This window comes from Passer montanus, unplaced genomic scaffold (genome assembly GCF_014805655.1).
Source record: "Passer montanus isolate IOZ18808 unplaced genomic scaffold, ASM1480565v1 scaffold18, whole genome shotgun sequence".
Classification (NCBI taxonomy): Eukaryota; Metazoa; Chordata; class Aves; order Passeriformes; family Passeridae; genus Passer; species Passer montanus.
The window spans coordinates 14,744,257-14,762,933 of record NW_024365381.1 but is presented as its reverse complement, the minus strand read 5'-3'; the positions used below and the strand labels follow the sequence as shown (position 1 = coordinate 14,762,933).

The following is an 18,677-nucleotide window of genomic DNA, read 5'->3' as shown; positions in this document are numbered from 1 at the left end:
ATACCTAGCATTAAGATTTGGCAAGATGCTTTAGTATAGCAACCAGACCCTGTATTTTTACAGCAAATTTTATCATGATCCCCTGTATAGAGTCTGCTTGGAAACGTTGGTACTGTAATCTAGGCTGGTTCAGGTAGAAACATTTTTAAGTACACCTTCTTCATAAGAAAGTTTCAAGGCTCACTACATGTTTAGAATGTATAGTTTTAAACAGAAAATCTGAGCCTCACAATCTTAATTTTGTTCCCATGTTGTTAGTCACAAAGTTGGTTTTAAGGTAGTTTTTACTTTCCAGTAAAATACCTGTTTTATAAGAGGATGCTGCATTTTTTTGTTACTAATAAGAAAATCGGTAAAAGAAAATGAGTAACTCAAGGCCTTCCTGTTCTGACATTTCTTGAACTCCTTATGATTATTTTATTATTTTATTTCCCCTCTTTTTAGATCATTAAATATCAGTTCTGTTTATCTGAAGGTAAGACAAAGTGTCCAAAAAAACCCTTTGTTCCTCTTACTTTTACTAGAGCACTAAGCTTGTAACCAAATTGTATGCAAACTTTCCTTGTTGCCCTTGTTCACACTAAAAAGAATTTCACACTGATTGAGAAATGACCACTACATCTTCTAAAAGTTTTAGTCTTTTACTAACCTCAGGTCTGCATGAAGCACTAACACTGGTTCTGGGATTAAGGTAACTAATGATAGAGACAGTTGTTGAATGAGTAACACTTTATTGTGTTGACCTTTGTTTCTCAGCATGAACAAGTAGTACTGGATGGCAGTGGTGTGTTTTGTTCCCTGTACTGTCTTTCATTGATGTTGTAAGACATTCTGCAGTGATAACCTAGGAGAGATGGAGAAGAAGAATGTGTAACACTTGAAATCCCCTGTTCAGAAAAACCTTATTTAATGATAATCAAAGTGCTTCCATGGAAAAACTGTAAATCTAAATGAAATAAATTTTGTAAGAATAGTTTGGCAAGTTGTTATCTGAAAATTTGTTTCTCAATTCCAAAATATATACCGAAATCAATTCTGAATTATACAAGAATTATGATAGGGCTATAAAAAGAATGACTGAGAGATGTTAAAATGCTGAGGCTCCTTTACTTTAAAATACAAACAATAACTAGAAATGAGGTGCAGTTTCAAAGTATAATAAGTGGTATAATTATGCTAATGGAAATAGTTGAGACCAAAGGTAAAATTAAAAGTAAGTAATTAATTAAAGCAGTATAAAAATTAGTAACATAATTTAAAGTATGAAAACATTTGAATAGGAAAAATCTGTAACTAGAAACAGTTAAAACAAACAAACATTAAAAACAATAACCAGGGATACCAGTCCTTACCACATTTCCTGTCAAGGGACCTAGTGAATATTCAGCACCAGACACTTTTGTATGGCTAGTATATATATATATTCTATATTCTAGTGCACTTGTTGAAGTTCTGCCCATTCCTTTTAAGAAGTCTCATTCCAAGCCAAGTCGTTCTGCCCTCTTCCTCTAATTCATTCTTTCAGGGTGAAGCAAGACTGCTTTTCTGTGCTAGTTTGGTGCATCAGAGTACACTTCTCTATAGTGGCAATTCCTGCATTCTTTTAAAGTTGGTTCTAAAGTTCTCTAGCATGATCTGAAAGGGGATTATGATTTTTTAGAGACTTGGTTTTAACTTAACGTTTCTATCAAAGTTAATAATTTTCTGTAGGAATCTCATTAATAGGAGCTTGTGATGTGTTTCACATCTGCACACATGCATGTGTGTGTGTGCATACCATGAAACACGGTGTCCTGTCCTGGGAGCCACATTCTTCTGGACCTTGCACTGTGCAGTGGAAGTGACCGAGCCATCAGTGTCAGGAGCAGCCGGAGCTTCCTAGACAGACATGCAGCAAATGTGAGCCAGCGTCAGAGTCAGTCAGCCTGGCCCCACATCTGCCAGGCTCCGGCAGTCCTGCTTGCAGCCTGATCCCTGTCCCGGGCTCCTGGAACTCTGACACTCAGCTCCAGCACAGAGTGCCTGGAGCAGCACTGAACCATCTGCCTCCAAGCTGACTCTGGAGGGCACAAATCCTAAAGCTGAGGCGGGTGTGAAATAACGCTGCAGTCACCTGCCAGAAAGGGCACCCCAGGGCTTGGGGTCAGCCTGGAAACCACTGGTTTCCAGTTCCAGCAGAGGCAGACCTGTGAGGCACAGTGCTGCAGATGACCTAAATCTCTGAGGGACTGTGATCCCAAAGAAGAGTTCACCAGCAGTGCTGTTGAAAAAATTGATACCCCTAAATTTCCAGGGGCCCTGCAACAGGTGAATTTCTTAAAAGAGGTACAGAGCACTGAACTGTGCCAGGATTACACACAGGAATGGTGCCTGGGAATCCACATGCATTCATCACTCTCAGAGTTACTCAGACAAAACCTTGCAGGCTCCCAACCAGATGTGTCCATGTCATCTGAAAATTTCTAACCAGCTTCTAAGAATACATCACATTTTTTAAAATTCAAAATATTTAATTTCTGTATGGGGCTTCTTTTAATAAAAAATTATTGACCAGAAGAGACTAAGAAAAAATCCACATTTTAGATATTACAGATATAATTATTTCATTGGATCATGATCTCAATGATTACAACTTCTGAATATGTTTAACTTTGTAAAATATTCTCTTTTTTCTTTTGAAAATACATTTTTTCATCTAAGAAAGATCTTAGAAACTATGAGTCTGCTACAGTCCATCACCAGGTGTTACCATTTTGTCGTTGTTGTGATGCCATTGGCCATTTTTTTTCATTTGAGCTATGAGAATCAGAGCAAATAGAGAACATGCCATTCAGTAACAAACTGTTTTCAGATGGACTTATTTTATCAAAGGCTCAGACATTAGCAAAAGCTGTTTCCTTTTTTATTGTGGCTGCTCTTCAGTACAATGTGACTGTGGCAGCTGCTGTTTTATCTAGAAGCTTAGTTTGCCCGGTCAAAATATCTGACAAATCCACCTTCCCATGTGTAGGAACCTGACTAGTATAGTGAATGTGTACATTTAAAGAAATTGAGATTTACCTTTACTTAATCACAGAATGCAATTCAGTTGCCTCTTGTGTTTTTTACCTTGTGCTGTTTCTGTTACATTGAGTAACTGCAAATACTCTGCTAAATAGGGTAACACGTCCTATGCAGATATTGAGTGAACCAGATCTCTGTGACAACAGAGATAGGTTGAGGGAACTGTCAATGATAAGCTCAATTATATTGAAGGGCATATTGACCTCATGATGCTAAGATTCTGATCTTTTAAATGTACTCATGTCGTAGGTTCCTTTTTTCTGTCTTCTTTTGTTCCCTTTCTTCCTACTAAGACTAGTACCTTATTACAGTAAATTTCTAAAGAGGCCTCTCTATATTCATAATATATTCCTTGTAACAAAAGCATCAGACTTTTTGGTCCCAGCAATCATTCCTGCATTTTCAAGCCTGCATTCAGAACAGTTCTGCTGCCCCACTCCCAGAGTAAGACTAAGTGGGGTTGCCACCGTACAGTCAGGGAAGCAGGGGAATGTAGAGGTAATGATGCTTTCAGCTTTGCACATTTAAAAATCTAGTTCAGTAGCTTGTATTTTCTTCTGCTGCTTTCTTGGTGTGAAAAGTTAAAACTAATAATCTTTTTGGCCCCGTACCACCCCTTCACAGATGAGAATGATGGGGATTTTGTCACTGTCGAAGGATCTGAGTCACACTTCGTGGTGGTGGCTTGTGATTGAAAGTGAAGCTGAAATACAGAAGTGAAGGCTCTGTGTCTGGAAGGGCTGGAAGAATTTCTCATTATCCTTTCTCAAGTACAAACCTAGGACTCTCTTTTTATTCCAAATCAGAGCAAACCTCAAATCTTAGTGATTTTTTCCAAAGAATTCATATTGGAATGGCTGCAGCTGAAACCTTACGCATTTCTGAGCTATTGTCCTAAAGTCAACCACTTGACTGAAGGTATACTCAGCACTTTGAGACAGTAAATTCAGTGTGCACTGCTCAAAACCCAAACAGTTCAACTTTCTACATTTAATGAAGTGGGTCTACTGAAAAAAATAGTATGATTGTTCAATTATAAAGCATCCCATGCTTACACACAAGGGGACAAAAAATTTTAATCCTGACATTTCCTAGTTTTTTAATTTTTTTACTTTATTTTCTTATGACATTTGCCTTGTGTAATTACTTCCATTTTTGTTTTAAAGTATAGGGCAAAACAGAATTTCTATAACACTGATTAACAGCCCCAGGATACATAAGCAAACTGCAGCCTCTAGAGCAACCACCTCCTGCAGGCTGAGATAGGACAGTAGTTTGTAGGAATGGTAAGCTCTCTTAGCTCTGCCTCAGTCTCCAGGAGTGGAAAGACTGGGAATTTAGCTAGTGGGTTTCACTGTTATTTGGCAGAGAGAAGTAGGCTTCTCTTACACACGTGGTTCCAGCTAGGCTCTGAAGAGCATTCTTCACTGGACAGGGTCTTGGCTGCTGTTTTGTCATAAACTTAATCTTTTTATGCTGTCTTCTTTCTCATACCTCTTAGTTCTATCTCTTCTACCCAATTCTGGTCTCCCAGGTCTTTAGACCATCTCTTCCTCACATTTTTGCCTTGCTTTGCAGCTGCTTTTGCAGTCTTTCTACGCCTGCTTCTCACTTCCTTTCCTCATTTCACAAAATTAGTGAAAGACTTAATTGACTTGATTCTAGCAAGGCTGCTGAGCATGGTGGACAACTTGGCCAGATTTGGACTGAAATATGTAAGAGTGGCAAAGGGCACAAGATACACAAAAATTATTGCCCTCTTCCCTGAAGGTCAGGTGGGACATGCTGAAGTATCTCAGAAGACCATCAAAATTTACCAACATGCACAAATTATTTTCCCCTATGGTCATTCACTGACATAGCACTTGGGCTAGTGCTGATCCAGACAACAAGGTGTGATAAAACCAGAAGAACTGAGAGTAGTCTTACCATGCAGCACCCTTTCATGCTTCTCCTTGGTGAATTTTTCACCTTTGAAAGTCAGAACCGGTGTGCAAGATTAGTCATGGCAGTGCATATGTTCTATACCTCCAGATTCCTCCATCTCACCTCATTTCTAAATTAGTCTCTGTGTAGTTAGGATTCCATTTTAGATTTAAATAGTTTATTTTTGAGTCAAATAACCAACATACTATCATTAGAAAATACTAAATTTTTCAAATGGACTTTGTAAATGTCGCATTTCAACTTTGTTGACCCACCTCCTTGTTCAGAAGCAATTGAAATGGCTTTGCATTATAGCCCCAAAATATCATAGCTGATCAGGCTATGGTATTTGTCACTTGTCAAATCTAAGAGGAGAAAAATATGGATCACTTTCTGATGTTTTCTGCCTCTTAAAAATCCAAAGACATCTACTTTGTTTATTTTATAGCACTTTCTGACTTCACATTGTTTGTCCATAAAGCCATATATAACCCTATATAAAGTCATATATAACCCTATTTTTATATTTTTGTATTTTGGCTAACTAAATATTTTGTTGTTGTGGTTTAAGAATGGTATTTTCCAGTTCAGTGTTCCCACTGAAACCATTCCAAACCATATGCTGGTTGATCACTCCCCCTTCCTTTGGCGGGCTGGAGAGAACTGGAGGCATTAAAGGCACAGGTTGAGATAACAACAATTTACTGGAAACAGCAATAAGATAAGAAAATGAACAGCAGCAACAACAACATCAATACTAATGAGAGAAGGTACAAGAAAGAGGCAAACAATTCACATGGACACAGCCACACCCCATCCCTAACAATATCCAGCTGCTCCTTCTGCCATGGAGCCCTTCCTCCATCCCTGGAAAATGACACAAAGTTGCATAGAATCACCTATGTGTCCTGGCCATGCTGCCTTCTGCCTGCTGCAAAAATCAACCCTGTCCTGGCCAAAGCCAGGACATTTTCTGCCCCTTATTCTATACCATCACCATCATGCCCAGATCCTACACCTGCCAACTACATACATATATCTTCATCTTCATAAATACATAAACACGAGTATCATCTCCATAGGCAGTGACCATCCCTCCAAGGTGTCTGTTGACTTCCTTTAGTCGATGACTGTGGGCTCAGTCCATCCTAGACATCTTCCAGGGCAGGAGGGCTGGTGTGCTGTCAGGTGGTTGCTAGCTGCACCAGGGGCTCACAACTGGAGCAGTTCATACTCATTGTCCACAGTAGTTCTGGCATGCAGTGACAGTGCCATTCAGCAACCACTTTTATACAATTCATCATTACAGACTGTTCTAACCCAAAAATCAAATTCCCTGGAGGTACACATTGTGTTTTCCTGTCCCAAGTGCACCCATGTCCTTGAGCAAAAACAATCCCATGTATGGGTTTGCCTTTTCTTGAGGCAGGATTAATATACCCACACAAGCAGACCAAGCAACATTGTGACCAGTAGGTCTGGACCTAATGCAACAAACCAAATCAGATCAAATTTGTTTTCAACTCACTCTGGGCAGAACTGTTGTTGTCTCAGCCCTTGGTGCCTCACATTGGGCACCAAAGAAGGTTGTTGTGTTTTAGGAATGGTAGTCTCCAATTCCATGTTCCCACTGTAACCATGTGCTGCTCCATCACTCCCCTTCTCAGCAGGCTGGAGAGAATTGGAGGCATAAAAGGTAAAGCTCAAGAGATAAGAACAATTTTTACTGGAAACAGAAATGAGATAGGAAAACAGACAGTAACAACAGTGCTAATGACAGAGGGTACAAGAAAGAGGTAGATAAAATACAAGAAACAGTTTGATGTAGGAGGCGAATCCCCTCACAATAATACCCCAGCACGCCCTCCACCACACTACACTGACCCAGAAGTGAGCCTTTCCCCAGAAAACGACACAAGATGGTATAGAATAACCTCCAGGTCCTAGCCATCCCCCCTCCTGGCTACTGCAAAAATTACCCCATCCTGACCAGGACCAGGACAATTGTGGAGAGAGATAAAGATAATAGCATGTTATACTGAAAATTTTAAAACTCTGAAGGGGAAGCAAAACCTGCAAATTTTTATATACCGTATTTAATATCCACATGTGTGTATGAGCGTATGTATGTATATATATGCTTATCTAAAATCCAAAGAAATTTAGTTACTAATTAATTTCTGTCAGACTGAAAATCTATTTTAAGTGGTGGTGTTCTTCACTCTTCTGGTGTGGTATGTTCAGATGTGAAAATCACTTTACATGACTTCTGTTCTTCAATAGCTCTAAGTTTCTTTTAAAAAATGTTGTTATATGTGAATCTGTGCTTTTGTCCACAGAAATTAGAAAAAAAGTTTTAAGCTACTACTGGAATAATATTTTTAATTGAAATAATGGGGCAGACTGAGATTTCCTTTATCCAACAACTCATGATAAAATTTCACACTAGGGTTTAACCCTTCAATGCAGACTAACTAACTTAAAACTAGCTGCTTTTGCTTCTTTATGTGATTTCAGGAGTCTCATGTTAAGACTGGCTATAATTTTAGTGTATTCAGTACTGTGAAACACCTGGAGAACAGAAGCCATATATGGAGTTGCCATTTGTTTTTCCTTATCAGTTGTGTGTATGTGTATGAGTATTTACCTGTTTTCACCGATGTTAAGCAAGTATTTCAGACAGTGTTCAGGATGTATTTCAGTTGCTATTAATAAGGTTGTTGGATCTGGATAATGTTATAGAATTCTTTTCTTTCTCTCTCCCTTCCTTTTTTTTCTTGTAATGCTTAGTTGGTAAGTATGATGCCGTATTTCAGAGCTGTTGCTTCATTGCACATAACTAACTCATCACTCTCTTTAACCTGTAGCATGAGCAGCAATTGCATAATGAAATTCGAAATTCCGTTTTCTGTGCTCATCTGTTAATACCCTTCAATCTCTGCGGTTCGTGTCTCATGTCTCACACCTGTTATCTTTTATCTTTTCTCCTCCCCCTTCCTCACTTCTTTCCACTCCTCCTTCCTCATCACTTCTTCATTCTCAACAAAGAAAGAAATGCTGTGATATTTCTTCTCCTTCCAAAACCTCCACTAGAAAGCATTGGCCACATCAAGGTAAAGGGCAAAGGCTTGAAACGGAAGGTCTTTCACGCTAGCTGTGAATGGTATGCTGTGCAAAACAACAACGGTTATTTTCTATTCTCTAATTTCCACCATTTGAAATGCTTTAATTTCTTGTAAAATCAGAACAAGATAGAATTTCAGAAAATGCGAATGCATGTTTCCCTGCTTGCCTTTTTCTATAAGGCACAGTGAGTCAGGCATTATCATGCTTTTCCAGATTGTTTGGCAGTGAAGTACCTAGTTCATGAACAAAATTACTGTCACCAGCTGGGGAACAAATAGCAGCCCTTTCTCTCCCCTGTCACTCTGATGGGTCGTGTCAGTTTGAAGATAGAAAGTACCATGCTCTTGCTCTGGAGCAGGCAGGTGAGGTACCAGGCAAGAACAGCCAGATTGCTAAATACCACAGGTTTATGATAATCTTTTAAATTTGCTCCTAGATTTCTCACCTTATGACCTCATTTGATTTTAGCAGAATCTTTCAAAATAAATCATGACCAGTTTTGAATGATTTTTGCGTCCTTTATATGTGAAATGTATACTGAGGCAGAGAGATCTTCAGTTCTGATTATTGCATTATTATTTTAAAGAATTACCAGTAATAGCATGATGTGGAAGAAATAGCAAGTGATTTCTGGCTTACTGCAGTCCGCAGGGGTTTCCCCATTGACACCTGCAGGACCAGGCTTCTATCTCTAAATTATATGGGTTAGAAGCCTTCAGAGGCAACTGTGGTAGTTGAGTTCAATCACACTGTCAGTGGCTGTAAATGGCTAATGAAAACGCAGTTTAGTTTTATGGATGGAAGTTCATAGTATTAATTTTCTAAAGCATGGGAAGGAGAATGTAATTTTGATTTCATATTTTCTCCTTTTGTACATCTATGGAAGAAGATTTGGAGACAGGCTGTTTGTAGGAGGACTCTGCAGTGAGGACTCTGGGGCCACTGGAGCATAGCTCTGGCACTGGGCTAATGAATTACACATCATTGTCTCAAATTCATCTTGTTCCTTTTACAAAGAAACGTTAACATATAGTGCATCCAGTTAGTACAATCTGTTCAAGCTTCTGCCTTGTGGGCCCTATAGGAATTTGCTTTTGAAGCACAAACTAAAGTTGGTATGGGAGAAGATATTTTGCTCTCTCAGTTGGCCCTCAATTCACTCCACCTCTTCAGCAGCATTCCTAGAGCTCCCTTCATGTGCAATGAGCTGTTAACCTTCATGTTCTCATTAAAGACTGGATTCTTCTGGGTTGTGGTTTGACTAATGATTCCCCATCCCTGCAAGGGAACTGGAGCTGTTTGTTTTCCTGGTTAGCAGGAGAACATTGCCCACTTCAGTGCTGCCTCAATTGCTCAGAGCGAGGGGGTTCTGCAGTCCCATAGCTCAGTGGTTTCTGGAATCATCTTTTCTGTAGGGGTGGATTTGTGGCAGTTGTTAATTCCATGAGCAGTACCATCACCCACAGCTGATAAAGGCCTAGGAGATGCTGTGGCAGTGACAGCAGCACTGAAATTCCTGTCTGCCCCTTGCTAAGAGATCCCATGCTGCGAGTGTGGAAGGCGGCACTGACACGTCTGGTTCTTGCTGTCCTCTGCAGGCTTCTGCCCAGAGACTCAGCCGGGAGAAACTCCAGCAGCAGCAACAGCACAGGTGGATGGAACAGACTTAGCCTCTCCAATGTCTCCTCGGACTAGCAAGAGCCGCATGTCCATGAAACTGCGCCGCTCCTCTGGCTCAGCCAACAAGTCCTGAGTGGCAAGATGCCTGCAGCTTTCTAGTGAAGAGCACTGGCCACCTTCCCGCAGCGACTCACCGCGTTTTGGGTTTTCTTACTGCTCACACTGTTCATTCAAGGATAATGTCTCTCATGTGTGTGCACCCATGCCCTGCATACTCTTGTTCTATATGTTTATTTTAAACAGTGACACTGGAATTTTACTTTAATAATTTAGCTTTGGGTTTTTTTTATCAAACTCCAGTCTGCCGGGTTTTTTTCTTTGCAGTGCCGTTTGTACCCTGCACCTTTTACCTACTTGGATGATTATGGATGATTAACTTTGGGGTTTAACTCTGGTTGATCTTGAGTCAACATGGAAATGGAGACTGCTGTTGGATTACACTATATTTATTGTGCCCCATTGCAATTTTCTCTGTAACAAAGAAAGAAGTATGTACAATTTGAAAATGAATGTACAATTTTAAATTGAAGTTGCATTTGTAAAGTCTTTGTCAGATGTCACAATGTTAATGCACAAGATGTGTACAGATTATTTATGTTGAGAATAAAATAGTTCAATGGCATTTCAAGTATCACAGAATCCAAATGAAATAATTTGCTCATATCACCCTTTCATCATAAAGCGATGTATCATTTCATAATTCTACAGATAATCTATGCCAGAAAAAAAAAAATCACTGTCTTGAAATTCTATTTATGCTCGGCTTCCAAATATTTTTTATAATATTTGCTTTTCCAAGTGGTGTCAATAGTAAATGCCATTGAGTTTCATGAGTTTTAGCCGTTATCATTATGCTGTTTCATCTAGATGTATATTCTTTTTTTCTTACATTAAAAAAAAACCAAACAAACACTTTCCTGATAGCAGTTCATTGCTGTGATGATGAGTACTAGGAGAGAAAAGGGAACATGCTCCGGGAGCCTGGCCTGAAATGCTAATAATTTAATAATTTCAACCTTGTGAGCGCAGATTAGTACACGAGTTCCACCCACCCAGAGGTATTTTCCTACAGAAAATTAAATGCTCACATTTTGAGTCTAGTAAACAACAAAATGCTGTTAACAAAATGTAGCATGGCATCGGTACTAACTGCATGTGTAAATATATGGGCAACAATAAAAAAAGAAATTATGTATTGTCATTCATGTAGTATCTACAAATTTGTAATGGTTGAAGAGAAGACATGCTATTTAATGATCCAATAAAATTATTCTTACCACCTTTTGTATATTAGTTATTCACTGATTAGATTTTTAGTTCAATTTATAGAAGATTTGTGTATTACATGCACATGGAGCAGTTAAATGCAATACACAGCTTAGTTTTCCTTTGTATTAAAAAGTACACACAAGTTCTCAAGAACGCCCAAATGAAAACTTTTCCCTGGATTTAGTAAATACATTGCATGTAGCTCTGCAGGTGATACAAAGCATAGGCTGTTCCCTGTGGCAGGCTGGTCGTTCAAGTGCTAATTGTAGGAGCAGTTAATAATCACCACATTTGCATGGTCTGGAGCCGTCATCTTTGACTACACAAGGAGAGAAAGAGGAACTATGATTTAAAAAAAAAAACAAAAAAAAAAAAACAACAAAACTAGTGACTTTCTCCAGGGGCAAACTCATTTAATTGCATAAACAGGTATTTTTACTTAAGTCTCTGTTGCCAACAAACGACAGAAAAATGCACAACTTAAATTAACATTCTTTATTTTTGGCATATTAGTGAGTTGCAAGTTTAGCCTCCTTTGTTGGAAAGCAAATTTTGGCTGCATTAGGTTATATTGTATTAATTCATTTGTCCAGGTTCTGGAACTAAAATGACAAAAGTCAGTGAAGCACATTTAACATAAAGTACTTATCGCTTGCTTGCAGCCTTTGGGCATCATACATCTTTTGTTGTGTGTAGCAAAATATAAAACTACAGAAATAATTGCTTTAGAGATGCTAATCGAAAGATTGAAATATTTTACATGCTCATGACAGAGAAAGTGTTAGAACAAAGACTACGACTGGGATCAATTTGGTTCTTTAGAAGTCACCAGCTGACCCACTTTGCCCTGCTGAATTCAAGAAAGGCATGAGCTTTCTTTTAAATCTTTTATTGAATTTTCTTGCCCTTATTTTTAGCCTCATCTGCTATCACATTTAGAAACAAGCACTCATGGAAAAAAATAAGTAAACAAATACTGGCTGAAGTGTCAGTAGCTGGTAAATTCAACAGCATTTGAAAGCATTTGGCCAGAGCACTGTCAAAGCCAGGGAACACACACCGCGGGTTGCTTTGCTAAAGGTAGGTGTCGTTAGGGAGAAGGAAGGTAGCCCATCACCTGCGCTTTAGCAACATGTCCAAAGACTGCTTCACGTCCTAGTTTCAGCTGTTCACAAGACTCGGAGGAGCTCACACCAAAGGCGCGGCTCGCAGGGGAGGGAGGCCGGAGGCCGCCTGAAGAGGCGAGCCCCGCCGGCCTGCTGGGGCCGAGCCGCCCGTGCGGCTGCTGCCCGCGCCGCGCCAGCGAGCCACTAACGGAGCGGAGCAGCTTTGGGAACGGGCAGCTGCCAGACACGCGTGTTTTGCCTACCACACTGTTGCTAGAGGACAGAGACACAGAGTAAGCAGGAGATGCGCACTTAGCTACAGAAGATCAACACCTCGAATTTCAATTAGGCAGACAGCACGATTAATTTCCCATACGTTTTGCTAGCTATTATGTGACTTGACACTGACTTAATATGAACATTTACCTTCTCAGCTACCTCAGTACAGAGTACACCACGAATGTTGAAGCTCGGGGGCTAAGGCTATTAAAACAAGGTCACTAGATCAGGCTCCTTTTCTCACGAAAAATAATTCCTCTCTTTAGATACCCTATATACAGCCGTACTTCTCTCCGTCGCTACGGAAGATGTACCGGCGGTGGGCCGCCACCCGACGCCTCGGCGCTGCCCGCCTCCCGGCGGATGCTGCCGGGGCTTCTCGCCTGCTGCCGCGGGCCCGGGGCCGTGCCGATGGCCGGGGAGCTGCGCGGCGCTCCCTGCACGGCGGGGCTCGGCCTGGGCGCCGCGGGCAGCGCGGCCCGTGGGCCGAACGCGCCGCCGTGCCGGCGCCTCGCTACCCACCGGCCGGGAGTCACCGGGCGGCTCCGCCGACGTCGTAGCCGTGAGAGCCGCGACTTTCCATAGGAATTACAGCGTGGCCAGGGCTCGCTCGGCTAGCCCGGGCTCTCGGAGCAGTCCCAGCGGGGCGGCCGCGGGCCTAGCAGCCCGGCCGGACGGGCACCTGGAGCAGCAGGACCTGCCTGCTCTCCGGCGGGTGGCACTTGCTGGCGTGCCGCGCCAGCCCGGGCGCGCTGAAGAAGGTGGCGGGGCAGTGCTTGCAGGGGAAGCCCTGCCGCTCGCCGCCCGCCGCGCCGCTCTCGGGGACCCCGGCGGGCGGCGGCGGCAGCAGCAGCTCCTCCCGCACGGCGTGCCACAGCCGGTGCTTGTCCCTGATGTCCGCCGAGGGGAAGCGGGCGCCGCAGAGGTGGCAGGCGAAGGTGAGGGGCCCGCGCTCCGGCGGGCCGAAGGCGGCAGGCCGCGCTGCCCCGTGGGTGCCCAGGTGCTTGCGGAGGTACGCCTGCCGCCGGAACCGCTTCTGGCAGCAGGGGCAGGCGAACGCCTCCCCGCCGGGGCCGCCGCCCGGACCGGGAGCGCCGCCGTGAGCTGGGCCGGGGCTGGAGCCGGGGGCGGCCGGGGCACCGATGACCGGGCTCCCGGCGGCGGCTGGGGCGCGGCGGGGCCGCGGGGCCGCCGCTCGGGGCTGTTCTCCTTGCCCGGCGGGGCGGAGGCGGCGCCTTCGGCGCTGGGGCCGGGACGCGGCTTGTGCCAGCGGCGGTGCGAGGCCAGGTTGGCGGGACAGCTGAAGATCTTGTGGCACTCGGGGCAGCGGTACTCGACGCGCACGATGCGGGAGCAGCGGTGCTGGGCCAGCGCCAGCGGGTCCGCGTACTGCTCTTTGCACAGCTGGCAGATGAACTCGCCCAGCGGCGTGCGCCCCGCCGGCGGCCCCGGCCGGCCCTCGGGCCCCTCCTCTTTGATGCGCAGCCCCAGCACGGGCGAAGTGGTCACCTCGTCGGCGAAGCTCAGCTTCCGCGTGGCCTTGCCCTTCTTGGCCGGCGCCTTGGCCCGAGACGGCCGCTTCAGCGCGGGCACCGACGGCAGCGGCGGGGCGGGCAGCGGCGTGCGCGGCTGCAGCAGCAGCTTCTCGGCGGGCGGGAAGGACGCGGCCAGGGGGAAGGACTCGGCGGAGGCGGGGGAGCTGAGGCACCGCTCGAAGAGAGCCGCCCGCGGCCCCGCCGCGCTGCACGGCCCCGTCGCCCCCCAGGCGGCCGGAGCCTCCGGCGGGGTGAGCCCGGGGCCGCCACAGCCGCCGCCGGGCGGCCACGTCGCGGGACAAGCGGCGACGGCTCCCTCCTCCTCCTCGCCCTTCTCCTCCTCCGCTCCCTGTCTAGCGGCGGGGCTGTCCCCGCCGGCGGGCGGCGGGGGCGGCGGCGGGGTGGGCGGAGGGTCCCGGTCAGGGTCCCGCTCCCGCGGGCGTGCCCGGTAGGAGCCGCCGGGTCTCCGGCTGCGCTTGACGAGGAAGCCGCGCGGCATGGCGGGGCGTGCGGGGCAGCGGGAGCGCGGCACGGCCGGTCCGCCCGGCCTTTATACCCCCGGCCCCGCTCCCGCCCGGCGTCATCCTCCCTCCGGCGGCGGCGGCCAATGAGGAGTTGGGGCCGGCGCTGGCGGCGGGGGCCGGAGCGGGCCGGGGCTCGGGCTGCGGGGCGGGCGCGGAGCCCGGGGAGCAAAGCCCGGTGCCCTGCGAGACTGAGAGAGGCGTGGGGCCGGGAGTGGCTCCGAGAGGGGAGAGACCCCGAGCTGGGTCACGGCGCTGCCGCCTCGGCCGAGAGGCCGGACGGGGCTGGAGCAGGAGCGTCTGTCGTGGGTGAGCACCGGTGCCTCCGTCCGCTGCCCGGGCCGCACGGACCGCCCCGCACATCCTTCCGCTGAAGCGAGCCAGAGCGGGGAACCGGCCCCGTTCTTCTGCACAGCCACGTCAGGAGTTTTCCCAGAAGTAGCCCGAGAGCTCCGGTGTTGCGGTGAGCTCCCAGTGCAAGAGCAGGGCTGCCACCGCCGATTTAGCGTAAAATGCTAAATCACGGCTCTGCGGAGTGGCCATGACTGGTCCCTTGGCAGCCCCACCGGGCAGCCTCCCGAGCCCAGGGGAGGCAGGGCTGAGGTGTGGTACAGCAAACTGCAAAAGCGCCCGAACCTGCCCCCATCCCGCCCCGATGCAGCTCCCGGCCCTTCGCGGGTGCCGTGAGCCTGGCGGCAGCTGGAGCAAGGCTGGAGTCGTGTTTGCTAAAGCACTAGTCGCCTTTTTGGGGGCATCAAGCGCACTGGCAGCGGGGTGTCAGCAGCCCCGGCGGCCCCACCGCGCCGTGCCAGCACCGGCCGTGCCCCCGAGCCTGGCTTTGGCGGCAGGACGGTGCTGGGACAGCAGGACCAGACCTGCCCGCCCGATACACGAGATGGCGTGCCACTGGAAATGACCGCGGCTCCCTCCCCGACCGGGGACAGACAGCCCTTAGCAGGGTAGGACTCACTCTGCTGGAAGCATCGCCTAGCCGGAGGAAGCAGGGAGCACCAGGAGAAAGGGAGAAATAGCACCTCTGGTTCGAGGGGCTTTCCAGAAGTGGAAGAACGATGTGAAGCCTTCACGCAAGACGAGAATTCCTCCCACCTGCTCAAAACACTCTCTCAAACCACTTCTCTGTGTAAGTGCTTCAATTATATTTGCTTAGCAAGTCTTAATCATGTTTTACATTACTCTCCTCTCCCATTTTCCTCCATTTTCATGGTTGCACTGAATCTCAGATTAGATTATATACCCCACGGGCTAGAGATCACCCTTTGTTAGTACAAATCACTGTAACTGGGACCAATGAGCCATGCTTTCATGCAGTTAGGTCACTCCACTGACTGGCTGCTTGATTTTTACCCAAAATTTTTTTACCCTTGTAGCTGGACTTCCCAGCTACATTTCTCACTGAAGAACTGAATCTCTGGTTACAGATCCACTGTTCCTCCAAGCAATATGTAAATAGTTCTTTCAGTTTCCCCTTGTAAACAATATTCCAATTAATGTTTCATTTGCTTTTGTCACATTGCAAAAATAGTCTGTGGTAGGAATGTCCAGTTCTGGAATGTCCAGTTCAGTTCCCAGTCCTAAGAGGGGAGGAATCCAACAATGCCTCTTCCAGCACAGGAGTAGCTGGAGGTAGAGTACCAGTTGGAAAGCACATGTACTGAGTGATTACTGAAACTCCAAACATTTTTCCAGTAAAAGCTGCAGATTGGAGTTGCATCAGGAAATTTCTCTGGGCCCCCAGTGTCATCATCTGACATGGCCCAGACATCGTGGGGAGGCCTGGGGAGTAACCTGCAGTCACAGGTGTGGAATAGCTGCTCCATCTCCCCGGCTGATGTCCCTCCTGCGGCGCTTCTCAGCTCTTCCCTGTGACCTGGTGCCTGTCTGTGCCTCCCCCTTGCTCTCAGTGCCCTCCAGCACAGCCCTCCTGTAGCTTTCTAAACTTGCCTCCAGTTTATGATCCGTTTTAAGGTGGGAACCAAAACTGTAGAACCCATCACTCCACCTTGCTCTTGCTGCAGCAGGTGTCAATGCCCGCAGATATCTGACAAATGCACCGGCAAAATTGCTTGGGGACTCAAGCTGGTTCAGCCACCTTGTGACTTATTTCTCTCAATAAATATGCTGGTTTCCCTAGGCTGTCTCTGCCCCCGTACAAACTCCAGTGCCCTGGCTCCCACTTGGAAGGGTCACAATTATTCTGTGATTACAGATTACTTCCCCTCCCACATTTACAAAAGAATGTAACTGTAGTGACTGGCATTGCACCCAACTCTCACAGCTTTTAAGCTTTCCAAACTGTTACATGGGTTTATCTTCTTGCCATCCTCCTTTACTCCTTCTAAAACTTTTACAGTTAGAAAATTCAGAGAATTTATAATAGTAGTTAACAATGTTGTGGACACACCTCTAAATCCTCTGTAAATTTGCTTGGTTTTTTTTTCACTGTCTTATTACATTTCATTAGTCCCATCACCTAGCTGAGAGTGCAGCACTACAGCCTCCTGAACACGCTACTACAGGGAAACTTTATTTAAGGTCAAAGCTTTTCTAAGCAAGGAGCTGAATGATGTTATTGCTCCTGTCCTTACTCTGTGTTCCCTACAGTCTGCTAAAATCAGGTTGGCCTTGATTACACACGTCGGCTGCTTACACCAGAGTCATCCTTATATGATCTGAGATTAACCAAAGGGTTAATCCCACAGTAAATAGGAAATCAGACTTCTACTGGGAAAATGCAGTAGCTCGTGGGGAACTGGCAGGGTGAAAAAAAGAGGAACCAGTTCCTTGTGTTGCATCCTTTGCTTTCTCAGTCCATTCCCTCCTCCCTGGTTGAGGCTGAATGCTGCTGTGCTAGGGAATGGAAACAAGAGTAGTACAGCACTACTCTGCCTCCCTTTTTGCCAAAGTTTCTCATTTTATATGGGGGGACTTTTAGCCTTGTTCATAACTGTGCTGCTAACATAAGCCTGAGGGACCCACTCAAGCCTTGCCAAGATTCAGCAATCAGATTCAGTGATGGCTGGGCCAACATCTTTGGCACTTTCCAAAATGAGAACAATCCTCTAGATACTTTTCCTTGTTTCTGCCTTCTTTTAGGGACATGCTTTAGTGGTGGGTTTGTCAGTGCTGGGTTAATGGTTGAGCTCTTCAAGGTCTTTTTCAACCTAATCAATTCCATGGTTATGTGACTCTGAAGGTTGCTCCATCTGATTGCCCAGGGTGCCCTAGAGTTTGGCACTAGAAGCTTGTCATCCAGCTCCTTGTACATCCCAGCTGTCTGGAGACTGTCATCTCTGGCTGTGCAGTAGGGATACCACTGCTTTCAGCCCCAGCCATGTCTCCAGCAGCTCCAGGACACCTGGAAACCTGTGCAGACACTGAAGAAGAGGTCTACACCTCCATGGTCCACAAATAAAACATTGTCAAGCAAGTGGGCAGCTGCATTTATATTTCTGAACAGTCTTGGGGCATAAACAGCAAGAGGAATGTATGACAAAAATGCCAGCTGGCAGAGAGAAGGTCTTAAGTGAGGTCTGGTTCCCAGAGAAAACCCTAAAAACTCTTCTGGGGGCTGAGGGGACAGAAAGAAAAAGAGAAATTCCTTTTGCCACTCAGTAAAAGAAAAAAATAACCACAACTTAAAAAAATAAGAGTTAAAAATAAAATAGAGAATAACTATAAGCAAAGGATTAAAGAACCCTTCTCTCCTTCATGTTTCCCCTCCCCACCACAAAAAAAAAAAATTGTTGTGGTTGAGTTTTTTTTATATTGCAGGATTTCAAATAAAGTTGACTTTTAAATCTTGCCCTGACATCTGGTTTGTAATTAATGGAGCAGTAAATAGGAGGGAGACAGAAGCTGCCTCAGAAGCCTGTCCTTGATACATGACTCTCCAGCAGTACAGCTAGATGAGCGATACCACCCCCAGGCTCCAGCACTTAAACAAAATCCAGGCTGGTTTTGGTGGCAACACAAACCATTTCATCTTCCCCCTAGAACAGGGCTGCCAATTATCCTGCTGCAGTTGGGGATTTGATGCTGGTGACAGACATTGAAGGAAATATCTGCATTATGAGGATATGGATTGTCTCATATAACTGACCTTGCTAGTATCTTAATTGTGTTTTGTTTTACCTGAGGACAGTGTGCTTCAA

The 18,677-nt window shown here is 45.8% G+C and overlaps 2 protein-coding genes across 5 annotated transcripts in view; one reads left to right on the top strand and one right to left on the bottom strand.

Annotated features, from left to right (window-relative positions):
- Positions 1–11,074, top strand: part of RALGAPA1 (Ral GTPase activating protein catalytic subunit alpha 1) — a 129,222-nt gene extending 118,148 nt beyond the window's left edge. For 3 of the 4 annotated variants that reach the window (XM_039704786.1, XM_039704790.1, XM_039704787.1), the window contains one exon: positions 9,714–11,074. In XM_039704786.1, the coding sequence (XP_039560720.1) occupies positions 9,714–9,868 (155 nt within the window). In that variant the 3' untranslated portion in view covers positions 9,869–11,074. Of the gene's footprint in view, positions 1–8,037; positions 8,153–9,713 lie in introns of all 4 variants that reach the window. The other variant, XM_039704785.1, reaches the window with a different exon arrangement.
- Positions 11,075–11,193: 119 nt separating this feature from the next.
- On the bottom strand, positions 11,194–14,483 carry INSM2 (INSM transcriptional repressor 2). Its single transcript, XM_039704933.1, has 2 exons — positions 13,597–14,483; positions 11,194–13,564 (listed from the first exon to the last, which is right to left on the bottom strand). Exons 1-2 carry the CDS (start codon positions 14,481–14,483, stop codon positions 13,108–13,110), a joined length of 1,344 nt encoding a protein of 447 aa, XP_039560867.1. The 3' UTR covers positions 11,194–13,107.
- Positions 14,484–18,677: the final 4,194 nt, after the last annotated feature.

Excerpts from the sequence above, each read along its gene's own strand:
- INSM2 (XM_039704933.1), bottom strand. The coding sequence starts at position 14,483 with ATGCCGCGCGGCTTCCTCGTCAAGCGCAGCCGGAGACCCGGCGGCTCC. Across the intron at positions 13,565-13,596 it reads CAGCCGCCGCCGGGAGCCCG|CCCCGGCCCAGCTCACGGCG; the intron begins GTCATCGGTGCC and ends CCCCGGCTCCAG.